This window comes from Acromyrmex echinatior, chromosome 16 (assembly GCF_024713525.1).
Source record: "Acromyrmex echinatior isolate Ae372 chromosome 16, ASM2471352v2, whole genome shotgun sequence".
Lineage (NCBI taxonomy): Eukaryota > Metazoa > Arthropoda > Insecta > Hymenoptera > Formicidae > Acromyrmex > Acromyrmex echinatior.
This window is the reverse complement of record NC_141867.1, coordinates 1,200,983-1,215,577: the sequence shown is the minus strand read 5'-3', so window position 1 is coordinate 1,215,577 and position 14,595 is coordinate 1,200,983. Positions and strand designations below refer to the sequence as shown.

Below are 14,595 nucleotides of genomic sequence, written 5' to 3'. Positions count from 1 at the left end.
AAAAAACGCTACGAATTAATTCCAACACCTAATACAAAAAGAAAAAGGACATTAATGATAAAAAAAGTATGTTAAAAATCATGAAGGTTAATATTGTGATTCGAAAAAAATACAATATTTCATTTATAAAATTTGTAGAAGTGATTAATATTCAATCAAGGTTCAATATAATAAAACGTATATAACAGAGAGTATACTTATAGATAGATGACGTGGAATAAGCTCGATTGAATAACTTCTGCCACAACAAGAATCAACGCGATAAACTTGTGCAAAAAAAAAAAATAAGAATAGTCGACTCAATAAAATCATGCCAGACTCATAGCATACTAATTTTTTGCACTATTTATTCAAGGTATTCTAGAACTAATTATTGAAAAATTCTACTGATAAAAAAATAAGATTTCACAGTATTATAGTATTACAGTAAAAAATACATCATGTAATGTAAATTATATTGTCTTAGAGCCGAGACATTATCGTATCTCGTTTTAAGTTATAATTATTTATTATAATTTAAAAAATTAGATTAAACATTTATGTTATTTTTGTAGAAAAAACTTTTCTAATCTATTCTTGTATATAACTCCAAAATTATTAATTTATGAAATTTATTAAATCGTTCAGTCAAAAAGTTTTCGTTTCAGTTATCAATAGAGCTGCTCAAATTTTAAATAAATTTATACCTTTAGAAATTTATTTAAATAAATTCTAAAAATTCTAAGTTGTGAAATATTCTTGGAATATTTATTTTAGAAGCTTTATCCTTATATAAAGTTTTGATTGAATATAATTACTCATGGAAAATGTAACACAAATAAAGCTTTATATTCTTCTTCTCACAAATTACATAGATAAAAAATTCTTAATTTTTAATATTTATTTTTTTTGTAACATTCTTTTTGTAATATTCGATTCAATAAATTTCATTTAATTTAAATGTTTGAATTTTTGCTTTAAACATCGAAATTTCGGAAATGATCTTTTAAATTGAATGATAGAAAGCAAGTAGCACTACAAAACGTAGCTCTATTAATACACGTTCTATTGATACAGCCCTGTTCACATATGAATACGAACACATGGATAACAGAGCCACCTCATCAAAAGCTTAACTGGTAAACAGGTCTTAGTGGAAGGGGAATATGAACTGATCGTGATACCAAGAGTACGAGAGTACAGTACGAGAGTTTGTCGAGAACGTCACTCCACAATATTTTCAATCAAAAGACCTGTTAAAATTTGTTCCAACCACCACTACTTTGCTATTTTTTTAGACAATCACTCCTAACAAGTATTTAAAATGTTACCGAGGCGACGCGTCATTGAACTTCTGCAAGTCATTTCATCTCAGTCGTAAGTAAACTACAGTATAATTGTTATTTGGAAAAAATTAATATAGTAGCAATGTTATCAAATAAATAGCCAAGTATTTTAATTATGCTCTCTATCATAAATAAATCAATATGATAAATTTTATGTAAAAATACATTATGTTTTTAAATCAAAGTAAAGAGAACTAAACTGAGTAATCGTGCTATAATTAATAACAAATAAATATTACTTAAAATTAAATATATAATAACTGCTAAAAAAAGAACATTTGAGTTTTTATAATTAAAATTAGTTCTCGCAACACAAATAATCCTTTCCATCAAAATATCATCTTTATTATATTTTTATTTACCTTCCTTCTTAAAAAGTATTAAAAAGATATAAGCAAAGTACATTTAGACTCCTGTTTTATATCATTAAAGCAGTGGAAATAATTTTCGCCTGTATTTTGTAAAAATATTATATAAGAAACGTAAGAAATATGAGAATGGAATGTAACATCAGTGACAATCTATCACAATCTACGCATATTTATAATCCGTTAAAGTAGCGCACATTAGCTCGATGACGTTTCTCGATGGATTTATTTGGATGAAAGAATAGAAGTATATTGAACGTGAAAGTTAAACTGTTCTGGATTTTTAGATGCAAATGTCCAGCGCACGGAAATCCAGGAGCTACTAGCGTATGGGATCATGGAAAAACACGAAGCACTGCAGCAAATATTACGACCGATAAGGAATATGCTTTCGAGGTAAAATTTATATGAAGACAGGGAAACTATTTATAAGAATTCTCCTTAAAACATAAATTAAATGCATTGATTTTATCGCAGATTCCACGATTATGAAATCAAAAGCTTCTCACATACGTTGTGCATTCAGTTAAGATAACGTTTTTACAATAATCATATTCAATGCCACATTTCTAATAATAATCTAAATATATCGTAGGTGCAACAACAGATTTTAACAAAGCTATTTCGTAAAATTAGAAATTATTATTTAAAGATTAGATATGATGAAGATAAGATATCTTTCTCTCTCTCTCTCCCTCTCTCTCTTCCTTTCCCCTCTTTCTCTCTCTCCCTCTCTATTTTAAAAATTAGATCCGACTAATTATATATACAAAAAACAATACACGTATCTCACAAATATAAAACCAAAAATTTTTTAAACATAATTCTTGAATTCATTTCAGTAATTTACTTTTTTCTTTATATCATTGAAACGTTTGACAATTAAAATGTGATAATGTCGTAATTTATGTATAATGTTAATTATTAAAAATTACGTGAAATTTTAGATGGCCTGTTCTACGGTGCGATATGGAGTAGGAGTAACAAGAGAGTTAGGAATGGACATACAAAATTTAGGAGCGAAGAAAACATGTCTGATGACTGATCCTAATTTGATAAACTTAGCCCCTGTAAAAACTGCTATTGACAGCCTTTCCAAATATGGCATTCAATTCGAGATTTACGATCAAGTACGAGTGGAACCAACCGAACAAAGCTTACAAGATTCAATCGAGTTTGCCAAGCGTGAAAATTTTGACGCTTTTGTAGCGGTACGTATGCAACAAACGCGATAAGAAAGAACATTAATACTATCATATTCTTTGTAAAACATATACCTATATAAATTAAATTATATTCTCTTTTTGTATCAATTATGTGTATATTGTACAATAATAATCATTAAATGAACCTGTATTTCTATTATATGTAATAATATAATTAATAAAATATATATTTATTATTAATTATTATATAATCATATATTATTTTTTTTATTATTAATTCGCAGGTTGGTGGTGGTTCCGTGATGGATACTTGTAAAGCGGCAAATCTATATAGCTGCGATCCAAATGCCGAATTTTTGGATTACGTAAACGCACCGATCGGAAAAGGTAAACCGATTCGAGTACCTCTGAAACCACTTATCGCCGTTCCGACAACCTCCGGTACCGGTTCTGAGACAACTGGAGTATCTATCTTCGATTATCGACCGCTAAAGGCCAAAACAGGGATCGCTAACAGGTAACGTTCAGTATAAATCATTGGATAGAAAGAAGATATAAAAAAATATTAATTTATCAACTATTTTATTACAGATCTCTACGTCCTACACTAGGAATCATCGATCCCAAGCATACTCTGACTTTGCCGGAGAGAGTATGTGCTTACTCTGGTTTCGATGTGCTCTGTCACGCTTTGGAATCTTTCACGGCGATACCCTATACAGAGAGAACACCATGCCCATCAAATCCAATTTTGAGACCAGCTTATCAAGGCAGCAATCCTGTCAGCGATGTCTGGGCGCGATATGCTCTCCAAGTTATGCGCAAGTAATTAATCAGTCAATTATCTTGTGCAAAATTGCATATTCAATATTTGCGTACATATTTTGAACCAGGGATTTCCAGATAAATAATAAGTTAATTTTTATCAAGCCAAAAGTAAAATTATAAAATCATATTAAAATATAAAGTCATTCTAATTGATTTCAAAATAATTACATTAATTTTACAAAAACAAAAATTGTCTCTTTCAAACAACAGAAACCGCTTAAAAAATTTTGATATCTTAATTTTCCACCAATATGACATAAATTAAATATAATTTATATCATAAAATTGGAAAAATGTTGAGAACATTAAAAATTTTGTTTTAAAATAACTGGCTTTAAAGAAAGTACATAGTTTAATTTTCGAAAACTTATTTTTTTTTGTAATAAATATTGTTTATTCATAAATGAATATGTAATTTTTTACATAGATACTTTGAGCGAGCAGTTTATAATCAAGAAGACTTGGAAGCGAGAAGTCATATGCATTTAGCAAGTACAATGGCAGGCGTTGGTTTCGGAAATGCTGGTGTTCATCTTTGTCATGGACTTTCGTATCCTATAAGTGGAAATGTTCGAAATTTCCAACCAAAGGTAAATTAAGAACTTGAATTCATATACTCTTTTTATAATCAATAATCTTAATTTACTTAAATACAAAATTTAATTTACATTTAAACTTCTATATATTTATTGCAAATATTTAAACAACTTTTATTTAAAAAGTAGAAAAATATTTGATTACAATAGCTTTCCAAGTAGCATTATAAAAATATGACTTCTCTCTTCTCCCTTTCTCGAGAGAAATCTCCACACACTTTATCTCTTATTTAGAATACATTTGTAAAATTATATACTATATCTTCCTAGCTCTATCTTATCAAATTATTAATTATTGTATAGTAAATAATTGTTATGTATTAAATTATTTAAAATTCTTTGATATTTTTATTAAATTTTTACTATATTTAAGGGATACAGCAATGATCATTCCATAATTCCTCATGGTCTATCCGTGGTGATATCCGCACCAGCAGTGTTTTCTTTCACCGGAAGTGCATGTCCAGATAGGCATCTGGAAGCTGCAGAATTGCTCGGAGCGGATGTTAAAAATGCTAAGCAGGCTGACGCGGGCAAAATTTTGGCCGATATTGTAAAGGAATATATGCACCTTATGAAAATCGAAAACGGTTTGACAGAACTCGGTTTCAAAAAAGAAGATATTCCTACGTTAGTCCAAGGCACTTTACCTCAGGTAAATAATATTCAGTACATATATTCTTTATTAAATGAAAATATTATATATAATTAATATAAAATGTAATATAATGATCAATACATTATCTAGGTAAAAACGCCATTAAAAACCATATTAAAATTTATCTCCTCTTTTCTTCTAGCATCGTATCACGAAATTGGCGCCACGTGAACAATCAGAGGAGGATCTTACACAATTATTCGAAAATTCATTTACCATTTATTAATTTAATATTTATAAAAATTAACGTTTTATTAATTGTATATAAATGAAATTGTAATAATTATTTTTATACAAAAAACAATAGAATTTATAAGAAAACATAAAAATTAGATTTAGCTAAAAGATTAAGTAATTGTTGTTAAATGTAAATATTACATATACATATATATTAGGCGCGCAACTAAGTTCTCGCTGTTATTTTGATGGCATTTGCATCAAAATAACAGCGAGAACTTAGTTGCGCACCTAATAACAAATATGTATGTTTTTAATTAGTTTATATAAATCTATATATATATATATATATATATATATATATACACTGTTCAAAAAAATTATGGCATAGAAAAATTTTGGGCAAAAAGTTAATAAAATTAGATTAACGATAACTTCGCGAAAAATTATCGTAGGATGACAAATTTTTTTTTTTAATTAAAACTTGAAAGTTACTTTTTAAAAGTAACAACTTATAGTTACTCATTACTGAGTATAAAAAGTAACTAATTACAGTTATTAGTTATTGATTTTTTAAAGTAACTCATTACAGTTACCATTACTTGAAAAATTAATTCTTCGTTACTTTTTCGTTATTTTTTTTTAAATCGACCACCAATCACAGCAGACGAGTGCCTAGAGGCTTTCTAGTCCCAAATGCTATGAGTAGATTGTGTCTAATCGAACCATGTCCAATCGTGTGCCAAGTAACGATAAAAAGTAACTGTAAAATTCGTTACAGTTATCAAAAAAATATAACTAAGTTACCGTTACAGTTAACAAAAAAAAAGTAATACAATTACCAGTACTGTTATCTAAAAAGTAACTTGTAACTGTGACTTTGTTACAAGTAAAACGAGTTATTTCCATTCTCTGGTATTGACCTAACAAGAAAATTGTAGAGAAGGAACCATCTGTGATTACTAATATTCCACACAGCGGTTGGCAGAGACAGAAGCAGAAGACAATTTGATTCCAGCTCGTCGCTGGATATGTGAACATTACACGAAATTGAGTAACAAAGCAATATGCAAACATTGTGATGAAAAATTCATTATATGTATTAGCCGCTTAGATATTTCATAAGCACTTGGTAGAGATCCTAAGAATCCTGAGAAATTAACTAAAGGAAGAAGAAAAGAAAGAAGTAAAATTCTATTGGACTTGAGACTATTTTACCTTAAAAGGCGATACAAAGACAACATATGTAAAGCAATTAATTGCTTAACTAAATTAGAACATTTAAAAAAAAATTCAAAAGTAAGTATATACTCCAATTATATAAAAAAATTAATAAACGTATTGAAAAATAGAATGAATTGTGATGAAACTATCAATGAATGCTAAAGAAAATGTAATGCAGACTAGAACATTCATTTATCGTATCATTTATAATGTATCAAACCTGCGTGTCGGCAAATACAATATAAAAACGCATTTATTTGTACTATATGTTCATATATATTCTGTATTTTTATTGAGTACAAAATGTTTCTCCGAATTCAAATTACTATCGCCACGTACAAGAAGAACTAAGATTAGACCATTTTAATTTTTACCCAGGAATGATTAGATTGATGATATATTCGAATCTACTTGATTGCGACATTCTTGATCGCTTTTAAATATTCGTATAATAAAATTCTTAAAACTGATACTTTGTCCTTGGAGTACATAATTCAAAATAATATTGTATAAAAACATAACTCCACAACATTTATTTAGTATTTATAAATGTAATATTAAATTCGTACATCCGGACTCAAATATAAAATATTCAAAAGCGAGAGATATGTTCATTAAAAAGATATTAAATGTTGAATTGAATGATGCATTTAGATCACTATATTTTTCTAGAACACAAACATTTAAGCTACCTAGACAGATTTCATGGATTCCTGTTCACATCTGTGATTCATTTTTCTACAAACAAAATACTTATTTCCAATGGCTATCTCAACAAGAACATATAAGAATAGGCAAAAAAATGCAATGGCTATTACGCAATATATTAAACAAAATGAGGAGAAACTAAATAATGTTAAACCGATTCATTATTACAGCGCATACACAGTCAATAAAAAAATTCTCAAGAAAAAAATCTGAATGTTTATTCTTGTGATCCTTTGATTTCATCATAGATTGCTGAAAATTTTTCTCATAATTTTATACGAATTGGAATATTTTTTAGAAATACTCAGAAATATTCAGAAATTTATATCTTTTCTCAGAACTTCTCATACAAGTGAATTCTGAAATATTCTGAAATTTCTCATCCCATAATTTTTAAAAAGTATTTTTAAATTTTTTAGATTTTGTAATATTTCATCAGAAATTATACTTACAACAAATCTTAAAAATCTTACGATATTTCATAATTAACATATATGAAAAATTCTGAGAAAAGATGTAAATTTTCTGAGAAATGTTTCAATTCGTATGAAAAATGTGAGAAAGTTATAAAATTATAGAAAAATTCTGAAAAATTATATAGAAATTCTAAAAAGTTATATGAAAAATTCTGAGAAAAATTTTCATCGGGGTAAAAAAGCAGTAGAAATTTGTATACATCCAACCAATTTTATAATAGAAAATATTCAATATTCGTTGGATAGTGTCAAAAATAAGTAGTTTAAAAACCTTAGTAATATATTTTACGATACTAATAAAAATTCAATGCCTGTTACAATTAGGAAACAGATTTGCTTTATCTTCGAATGATACTAAAAAAAATTGCAGGGTTTATTAAAAACATAGAAGAAGTATATATATTAGGTGTTGGAATTAATTCGTAGCGTTTTTTAATGAAAGAATGTTATTTATTTCACATGAGCATTAAAAAATACATTAATGAAAGTACTTCCCATCACTTGTAAAACGCTACGAATTAATTCCAACACCTAATATATATATATATATATATATATATATATAAATAGATTATCGTTATATGTAAAAATTACAGTCAGGAATCGTTGCATACTTATCATTGAGAAAAAACATAGCTTCATCCTTACATAATAATAATTCAAATAATCAGACATTATCACGCCTAACGAAAGTTACTTATCTTTTTGTCAAAGAGAATCCTAATATCATTTTTATCAGAGCTAACAAAGAGAACATTACCTACTATTGCCCTGAAGACGATTATATATGTAGTGTTAACAATATATGTTACTAGATACGGATACATATATTTTGATGAACAAAAAGCCACCGTCAAGTCTTATAAAAAAGACACAGGTTATATTGAAAAATTGGGAAAGACAGGAATACATTTCCAGCTCACAACATACAGAAAATTGTATTGTAGTGATGGGACATTACCGAGAGCCTATGCATTTCCTAAGATTCATAAAGAGGGTATGCAGTAAAGTTTAAAATAATTGTTTCTTACACAGCTCTCTATATCCATTGGCTTCTTTTTTACAAGATTCTATGAGCCAATGTGTTCCCAAACCAAAGAGTCATATAGACAATAGTTTTATGGTAATGAATAAATTGAATGATAAATTTATTGACGAAGAGCATGTTCTGATCTCATTAGACGTTATATCACTGTTCACTATCCCAATAGATTTGGCTATTGATTGTTTAGCGGAAAAATGGGAACACAAGGCTAAAAAAACTAATATTCCTAAAAATGAATTTTTAGGAATAGTGGTGCAATTGATATTTAATTCAACTTATTTCACCTTCAATCATAAAACTTATAGGCGGAAGTTCGATACTCCCCCATATGGAATCTCCGCTTTCTCCAGTCAGATTTGGTGCTTGAATGTATTTAGAGAATAAAGCGTTGGAGAATTTGAGAATTGATACATCTTTTTACATGAGATGTAGATGATATCACAATAGCAGTCCCGTATGATTCTATCAATAAAGTTCTTAATACTTTTAATTTATTGCATTTAAAAATTAAATTTACATTACAGAAATGGAAAGAGATAAATTGAATTTTCTCGATATTACTTTAATAAAGAACGATAATATAATAGAATTTGATTGGTTTCACAAACAGACATTTTCGGGCAGGTTTATCAATTACCATTCTCTCCATCCGCTAGCACAAAAGAAAGGCCTAGTAATTGGTTAGATAGGGCCGTTTTGCTGTCACATCCAAAATATCATCCTAAAAATGTAGAATTAATAGTCAATATATTCTTGGAAAATAACTACCCAATTGAGTTCATATTTAGTGTAATACATTCTAAATTGAAATCTTTTAAATAAATCAATAAACAGATATCAAAACAGATTGACAGTGATAAAGAGGATGAAACTGCAAGTAAAAGTTGGTTCACGGTACCCTATTTGCCTTTAATATCTGAGAAATTCAAAAATATGAATGTAATCAAAGTATATGAATGTTAATCTATGTTATAAATTTTGAATAAATTGAATTATCTAAATGGAATATATTGGAATATATTGGATTGAATAAATAGCATTATCAAAGGCCATAAAGATATTCTCTCATCAAGCTCTAATAAAAATGTCATGTATAAAATACAATGTCGAGACTGTAATGCAACCTATGTGGGACGTTTATTGAAAACGAAAATCAAAGAAGACAACAATCACATTAATAGAAAAACGTCTTATGAATCTGTGATCACAGCATAGATTAGAACATAGTCATGATTTTGGGAGGATATAAAAATCTTGGACACAGAAAAACAACTGAATAAAAACTCATATTGGAAATGCTGAATATTCAATTGCAATCAAACGATTTGAATTTACGATCCGATACAAAATTTTTGCACTACTCGTATGTGAGCATTTTAGAAAGATTCAAATAGTCATAGCGACATTATGTATTTGCCTTTAGCTGATTATTGTTTTGTTTTTAAAGATTGAAATTAGAATAGTTTAGACTTATCATAACATATTATTTTCTACGGACATGGCTCGCAGAATAAAATTTTAACGATTATTATTTATATGACTTTTATCTGGATAACATATGTTATAATTTCGCAATATGACCGCATATGTAAACCTATATAGAATAGACCTCCAAGACATACTTTAAAGACAAGCAAAAAACATTCCAAGTCCTAAGAATATCCCAGAATATTCCTCGGATAAAGTATTCTGTGTGGAGATAAGACGTTAGACGTTGTGAGAGTTTTGCAAATAAAATAGATTTTACTGTTTGCGAAAATGAGTAATAAATAATTAAAACAGACTTTCAATCTTTACAATACAAAAGAATTAAGAAATAACAAGACTAATGAAAATCATCGCGGATAATCAAGCGCAAGTTTTGTAGATTCTTTCCCATTAAAAACTCCCATTATTTATTGATTATTTTTGTATTTAATTATATTTGTATTAAATAAACAATAATAATTAAAAAAAATATAAGAACTCGCAATTTGCGAGCATGTTACCCTCCCGCATATTCAGTTTATTTTTACATATATACCTTTGAAAAATTTCTCGTTAGATTGGTATTACATATTAATCTAACATATTCTTTTTATATTAATTTGCTGCGTAATAAAGAAAAGAGAATATAAGAATTATGAGAAACTCAACCTTTTCATACAAGTCTAATATCATGAGATATCGTGTATTTTATATATTTTTCAAAGTCTTCATTTCCAAATATTTAAATTTTTCTTATTTTATCTTTTATGATTAATTGTAGTATATTCTTATTACTTATATAAAAATAGGATTTTCCTTGCTCTATTATTCGCTTTGTCTGACAAAGGAGGACTCATCATTCCTTCTGCACTATCATTTCTGATAAAAATAAGTCTAATGGTTTCGCAAGACTAGAGTGTCAAATTAATTCTCAAAAACAAATAAAAAATTATATTGATACTGTTTTTTGTAATTAATAATTTAAAAATAATCAGATTACAATAGAGACATGTGTAACAAGTAATAAATAAATAGGTAAAACTATATAAGTAATAATATTTTTTTTGATGAGTGAATTAAGTGCGATCATGGCATTACCTTATACAGGATATCATTAAATTACGGCAAATTACCTATTCTGAATAAATAGAGCAAACTAAATTGAGTCGAAAAGTCCTCTATTATTTTGCGATTTTCGTAATGGTTAACGAGATATTAATTAAACTAAAAATCGCTGAATATTAATTTTCAATAATTTTTTACCCAAATATTATCAACTTTACAAAAAAATCATTTATCTTCTTCTCATAGAACTATAAGAATTTTTTCAGAATTTTTTATTAACTTTTTAGTATTGCATTTTTTTATTTTTATCACCATAAAGAAAGAAAAAATACGGTATTAAAAAATTCTGAAAAAATTTTCAGAACTTTATAAGAAGAAAATAAATAATTTTTATCTCTTGGTGTTTTTTTTTTTGTAAAATTGATAGTATTTGAGTAAAAAATTATTGAAAACCAATATTTAACGATTTTTAATAATTAATATCTCGTTAACCATTTTAATAATTAATATCTCGTTAACTATTGCGAAAATCGCAAAATGGTAGAGGACTTTTCGACTCAGTTTAGTTCATTCTATCTGCTCAAGATTGAAGATGCCGTAATTTAATGACACCCTGTATAATTTTAAATAGAGTAATTTATATGTTTAAGTTAATTAAAATACGTTAGTATACTGTATGCATACAGTAATATCTATATAAATAATTGCTAATATTTATGTACATGATAATTAATAATATTTATATATCTAATAATTAATCTGCAGCATAGCTCATTCATTCCAAAGCAATGATTTGTGAGATATAATTATTTCAATGATATTCGCAATATAAACATTCGCTCTCTAGATAAATTATAATTATAGAAATAAAAGACATTCAAATATTAATTACTTCATTAAAATAAATAGTATAAAATCTATTACCATAATATACGATATTTATTATTTTAAAAAATTTTATTTTATTAATGGTGATATTCAATAAAAAAAGGTTATCACATGCATCTGATATAATTTTTTTTCACAAAGTCATTACTTTAAAATTAAAACAATTTACGATTCACAAGTCTGATGCGCAGCACAGCGGAGTTGAAATATTAATCTGTATAATATAAATGTATCCAAATATCAAAAGCAATCCCCAAAAATATGTCCCAAAAAATAAATACTACACATGTCAAATTTTTTATTTACTCCTTTCAAATAAAATAAAAAGAACCGTATTAATTTTAAAAAGTTATTTAGATAAATTAATTTTTACAAAATTAGATAAGTAAACCTAATCGCTTAATTTACTTGTTTATTTAAATAATATTGTTTATATATATTATTAAATAATTTTAAATTTTGTCTTCCACAATTTCAAATATTTAAATATTAAATATATTAAATATTAAAATACATCATAAAAACGAATGTGGTTATAATTCAAAACGTATAAAAAGAAGAGCATAAAAAATCACCGCACAAGTTATAATTTGTGATATTTAATTATCATTACATTAATTAAAACATTAGACGTTTCGGCCACAATCTGGCCATCCTCAGTAAATTCACAATATTCTTAAAACGCAGAGTTACATATAACTGACATTAAATTCAATCGTCGTATGATATAATTATATAAACGTGTTCTTTCATATGTGACATTATTGAACGAGACATCTTCACGTATGAAAAAACACGTTTATATAATTATATCATATGACGATTGAATTTAATGTCAGCTATATGTAACTAACGTTTTAAGAATATTGTGAATTTACTGAGGCTGGCCAGATTGTGGCCAAAACGTTTAATGTTTTAATTAATGTAATGATAATAAATATCACAAACTATAACTTGTGCAATGGTTTTTTTATGCTCTTCTTTTTATACATTAAATATTATTTAAAAATATTAAAATATATTCTAGCAAATATTCTAGTTTCTCAACATAAAATAAAATAAAAAAAAATACATAAATTTTTTTCGTGTAAATACATAAATTGTAACTAGATCTCATGCTATTATAAGCGTTCGTTGAGACTCATACACACATACACGCGCGCGCGCGCACAATTTCTAACGCTACAGCCACGTGAGAATTAAGATACCTTACATCGCATATTGCGATTTATTTCTTCGAAAATAAGGATCATTATTGCGTTCTTATAGTATTCGAATCCGAGCTCAGCGAAATTACAACGATCTAACCCTCAATTAGAAGAGACTCACCCACGGTTGCTCTGCCGTTGCCTGATGCCATCCTGGGCTTTCTCCTCTCTCTTTCTCTCTCTCTCTCTCTCTCTCTCTTCGTCGTTGCTTCAAATTCCTAGTATTAATCTGCACACACACACACACACACACACACACTGTACACACCGACACACGCGACACAACTCCATTTCGCGGAGCAGGAATAGCTGATATCGTTCACATATCGCTATTGCATGATACACATAACGACGTACACAACACTCCCGTTGATCGCGTAAAACTGCTAATCGCAAAGAGCGCCTCCTTAAATCGTAATGGAGGAATAACACGCAGAAATCTCACTCGTGCGAACCACTCGCGACACAACTCTGTTTCGCGAAACAAAAGATAGTCGATATCGTTCACATACCACTACCGTACGATATTCATAACGACATACACAACACTCTCATTGATCGCGTAAAACTGCTAATCGCAAAGAGCGCCTCCTTAAATCGTAATGGAGGAATAACACGCGAAAATCTCGCTCGTGCGAACCACCCGCGACGCGCCCGTAATGACTCTAGTACGCAATAGTGCAACGGACAAATTTGAAATGGCGGAGATTCGTTGATTGCGCAGTCAACTTCACGCGACAAGCGTGGCTACCGTCCGCGTCGCGGCGATGCTACACCTGTTGCTACCCCGCACGTACTTTCGTCCACTCTCCGCACTTTGAATCATCGAGGAAATTCATGGCGATTATATCGTCTCATGTCGCAAACATTAGCAAACATGTAGATTGAAACTCGAAGGAAAATTGAAGGATATGTTGAAATGTCGCCAAAATATCATTTCGTGAAGTACGACGTTCAGGCGATCAATTGTGTCTTGAAATGAGATAAAGGTTGCTTTTATTTAACAATACACAATCGACACAAGTATCGTTTTATCTTCGTCATTCTTTGAATATCAGAGATAGAACGACGTTTAGTACCGATTGTATCTCCTAAAAGGAAGCAGCCAAAAATTACAAAAGTGAGCAAATTAATATTTAGAAGTTCATTGATCAATAAATTTGTCCATTTCTGTAATTTTTATCTCATTTCAAGATACACAATCGACCCCCCAGGCGATATAACTGCTCGCGTCTTATCATTGCTTGCATAAAATACTTATACCTGAGTTTCGATCGAGGAAATCTCGCGTTATACGCGTCTTGCGAAATCACCGACATCAGAATCGTGTCATGCGACTGACGAGCACTAAAAAACAACGGCGATTATGACGATATTACGAATGGAAAAACATTCC

At 28.5% G+C, this 14,595-nt stretch overlaps 2 protein-coding genes across 3 annotated transcripts in view; one reads left to right on the top strand and one right to left on the bottom strand.

The window, feature by feature from the left end:
* wdp (Leucine rich repeat protein windpipe) overlaps positions 1 to 13,953 on the bottom strand; it is a 75,320-nt gene extending 61,367 nt beyond the window's left edge. The window contains exon 1 of one of the 2 annotated variants that reach the window (XM_087414847.1): positions 13,321 to 13,953. The gene's annotated coding sequence lies outside the window, so the exon portion shown is untranslated. The remainder of the gene's footprint in view (positions 1 to 13,320) is intronic. The other variant, XM_087414846.1, reaches the window with a different exon arrangement.
* LOC105145091 (Type III alcohol dehydrogenase) lies at positions 1,137 to 5,286 on the top strand. The gene is made up of 8 exons (XM_011054445.2): positions 1,137 to 1,356; positions 1,981 to 2,089; positions 2,641 to 2,904; positions 3,144 to 3,376; positions 3,451 to 3,684; positions 4,115 to 4,277; positions 4,657 to 4,938; positions 5,084 to 5,286. The coding sequence occupies exons 1-8, from the start codon at positions 1,304 to 1,306 to the stop codon at positions 5,165 to 5,167; spliced, it is 1,422 nt and encodes a 473-aa protein (XP_011052747.1). The 5' UTR covers positions 1,137 to 1,303; the 3' UTR covers positions 5,168 to 5,286.
* Positions 13,954 to 14,595: the final 642 nt, after the last annotated feature.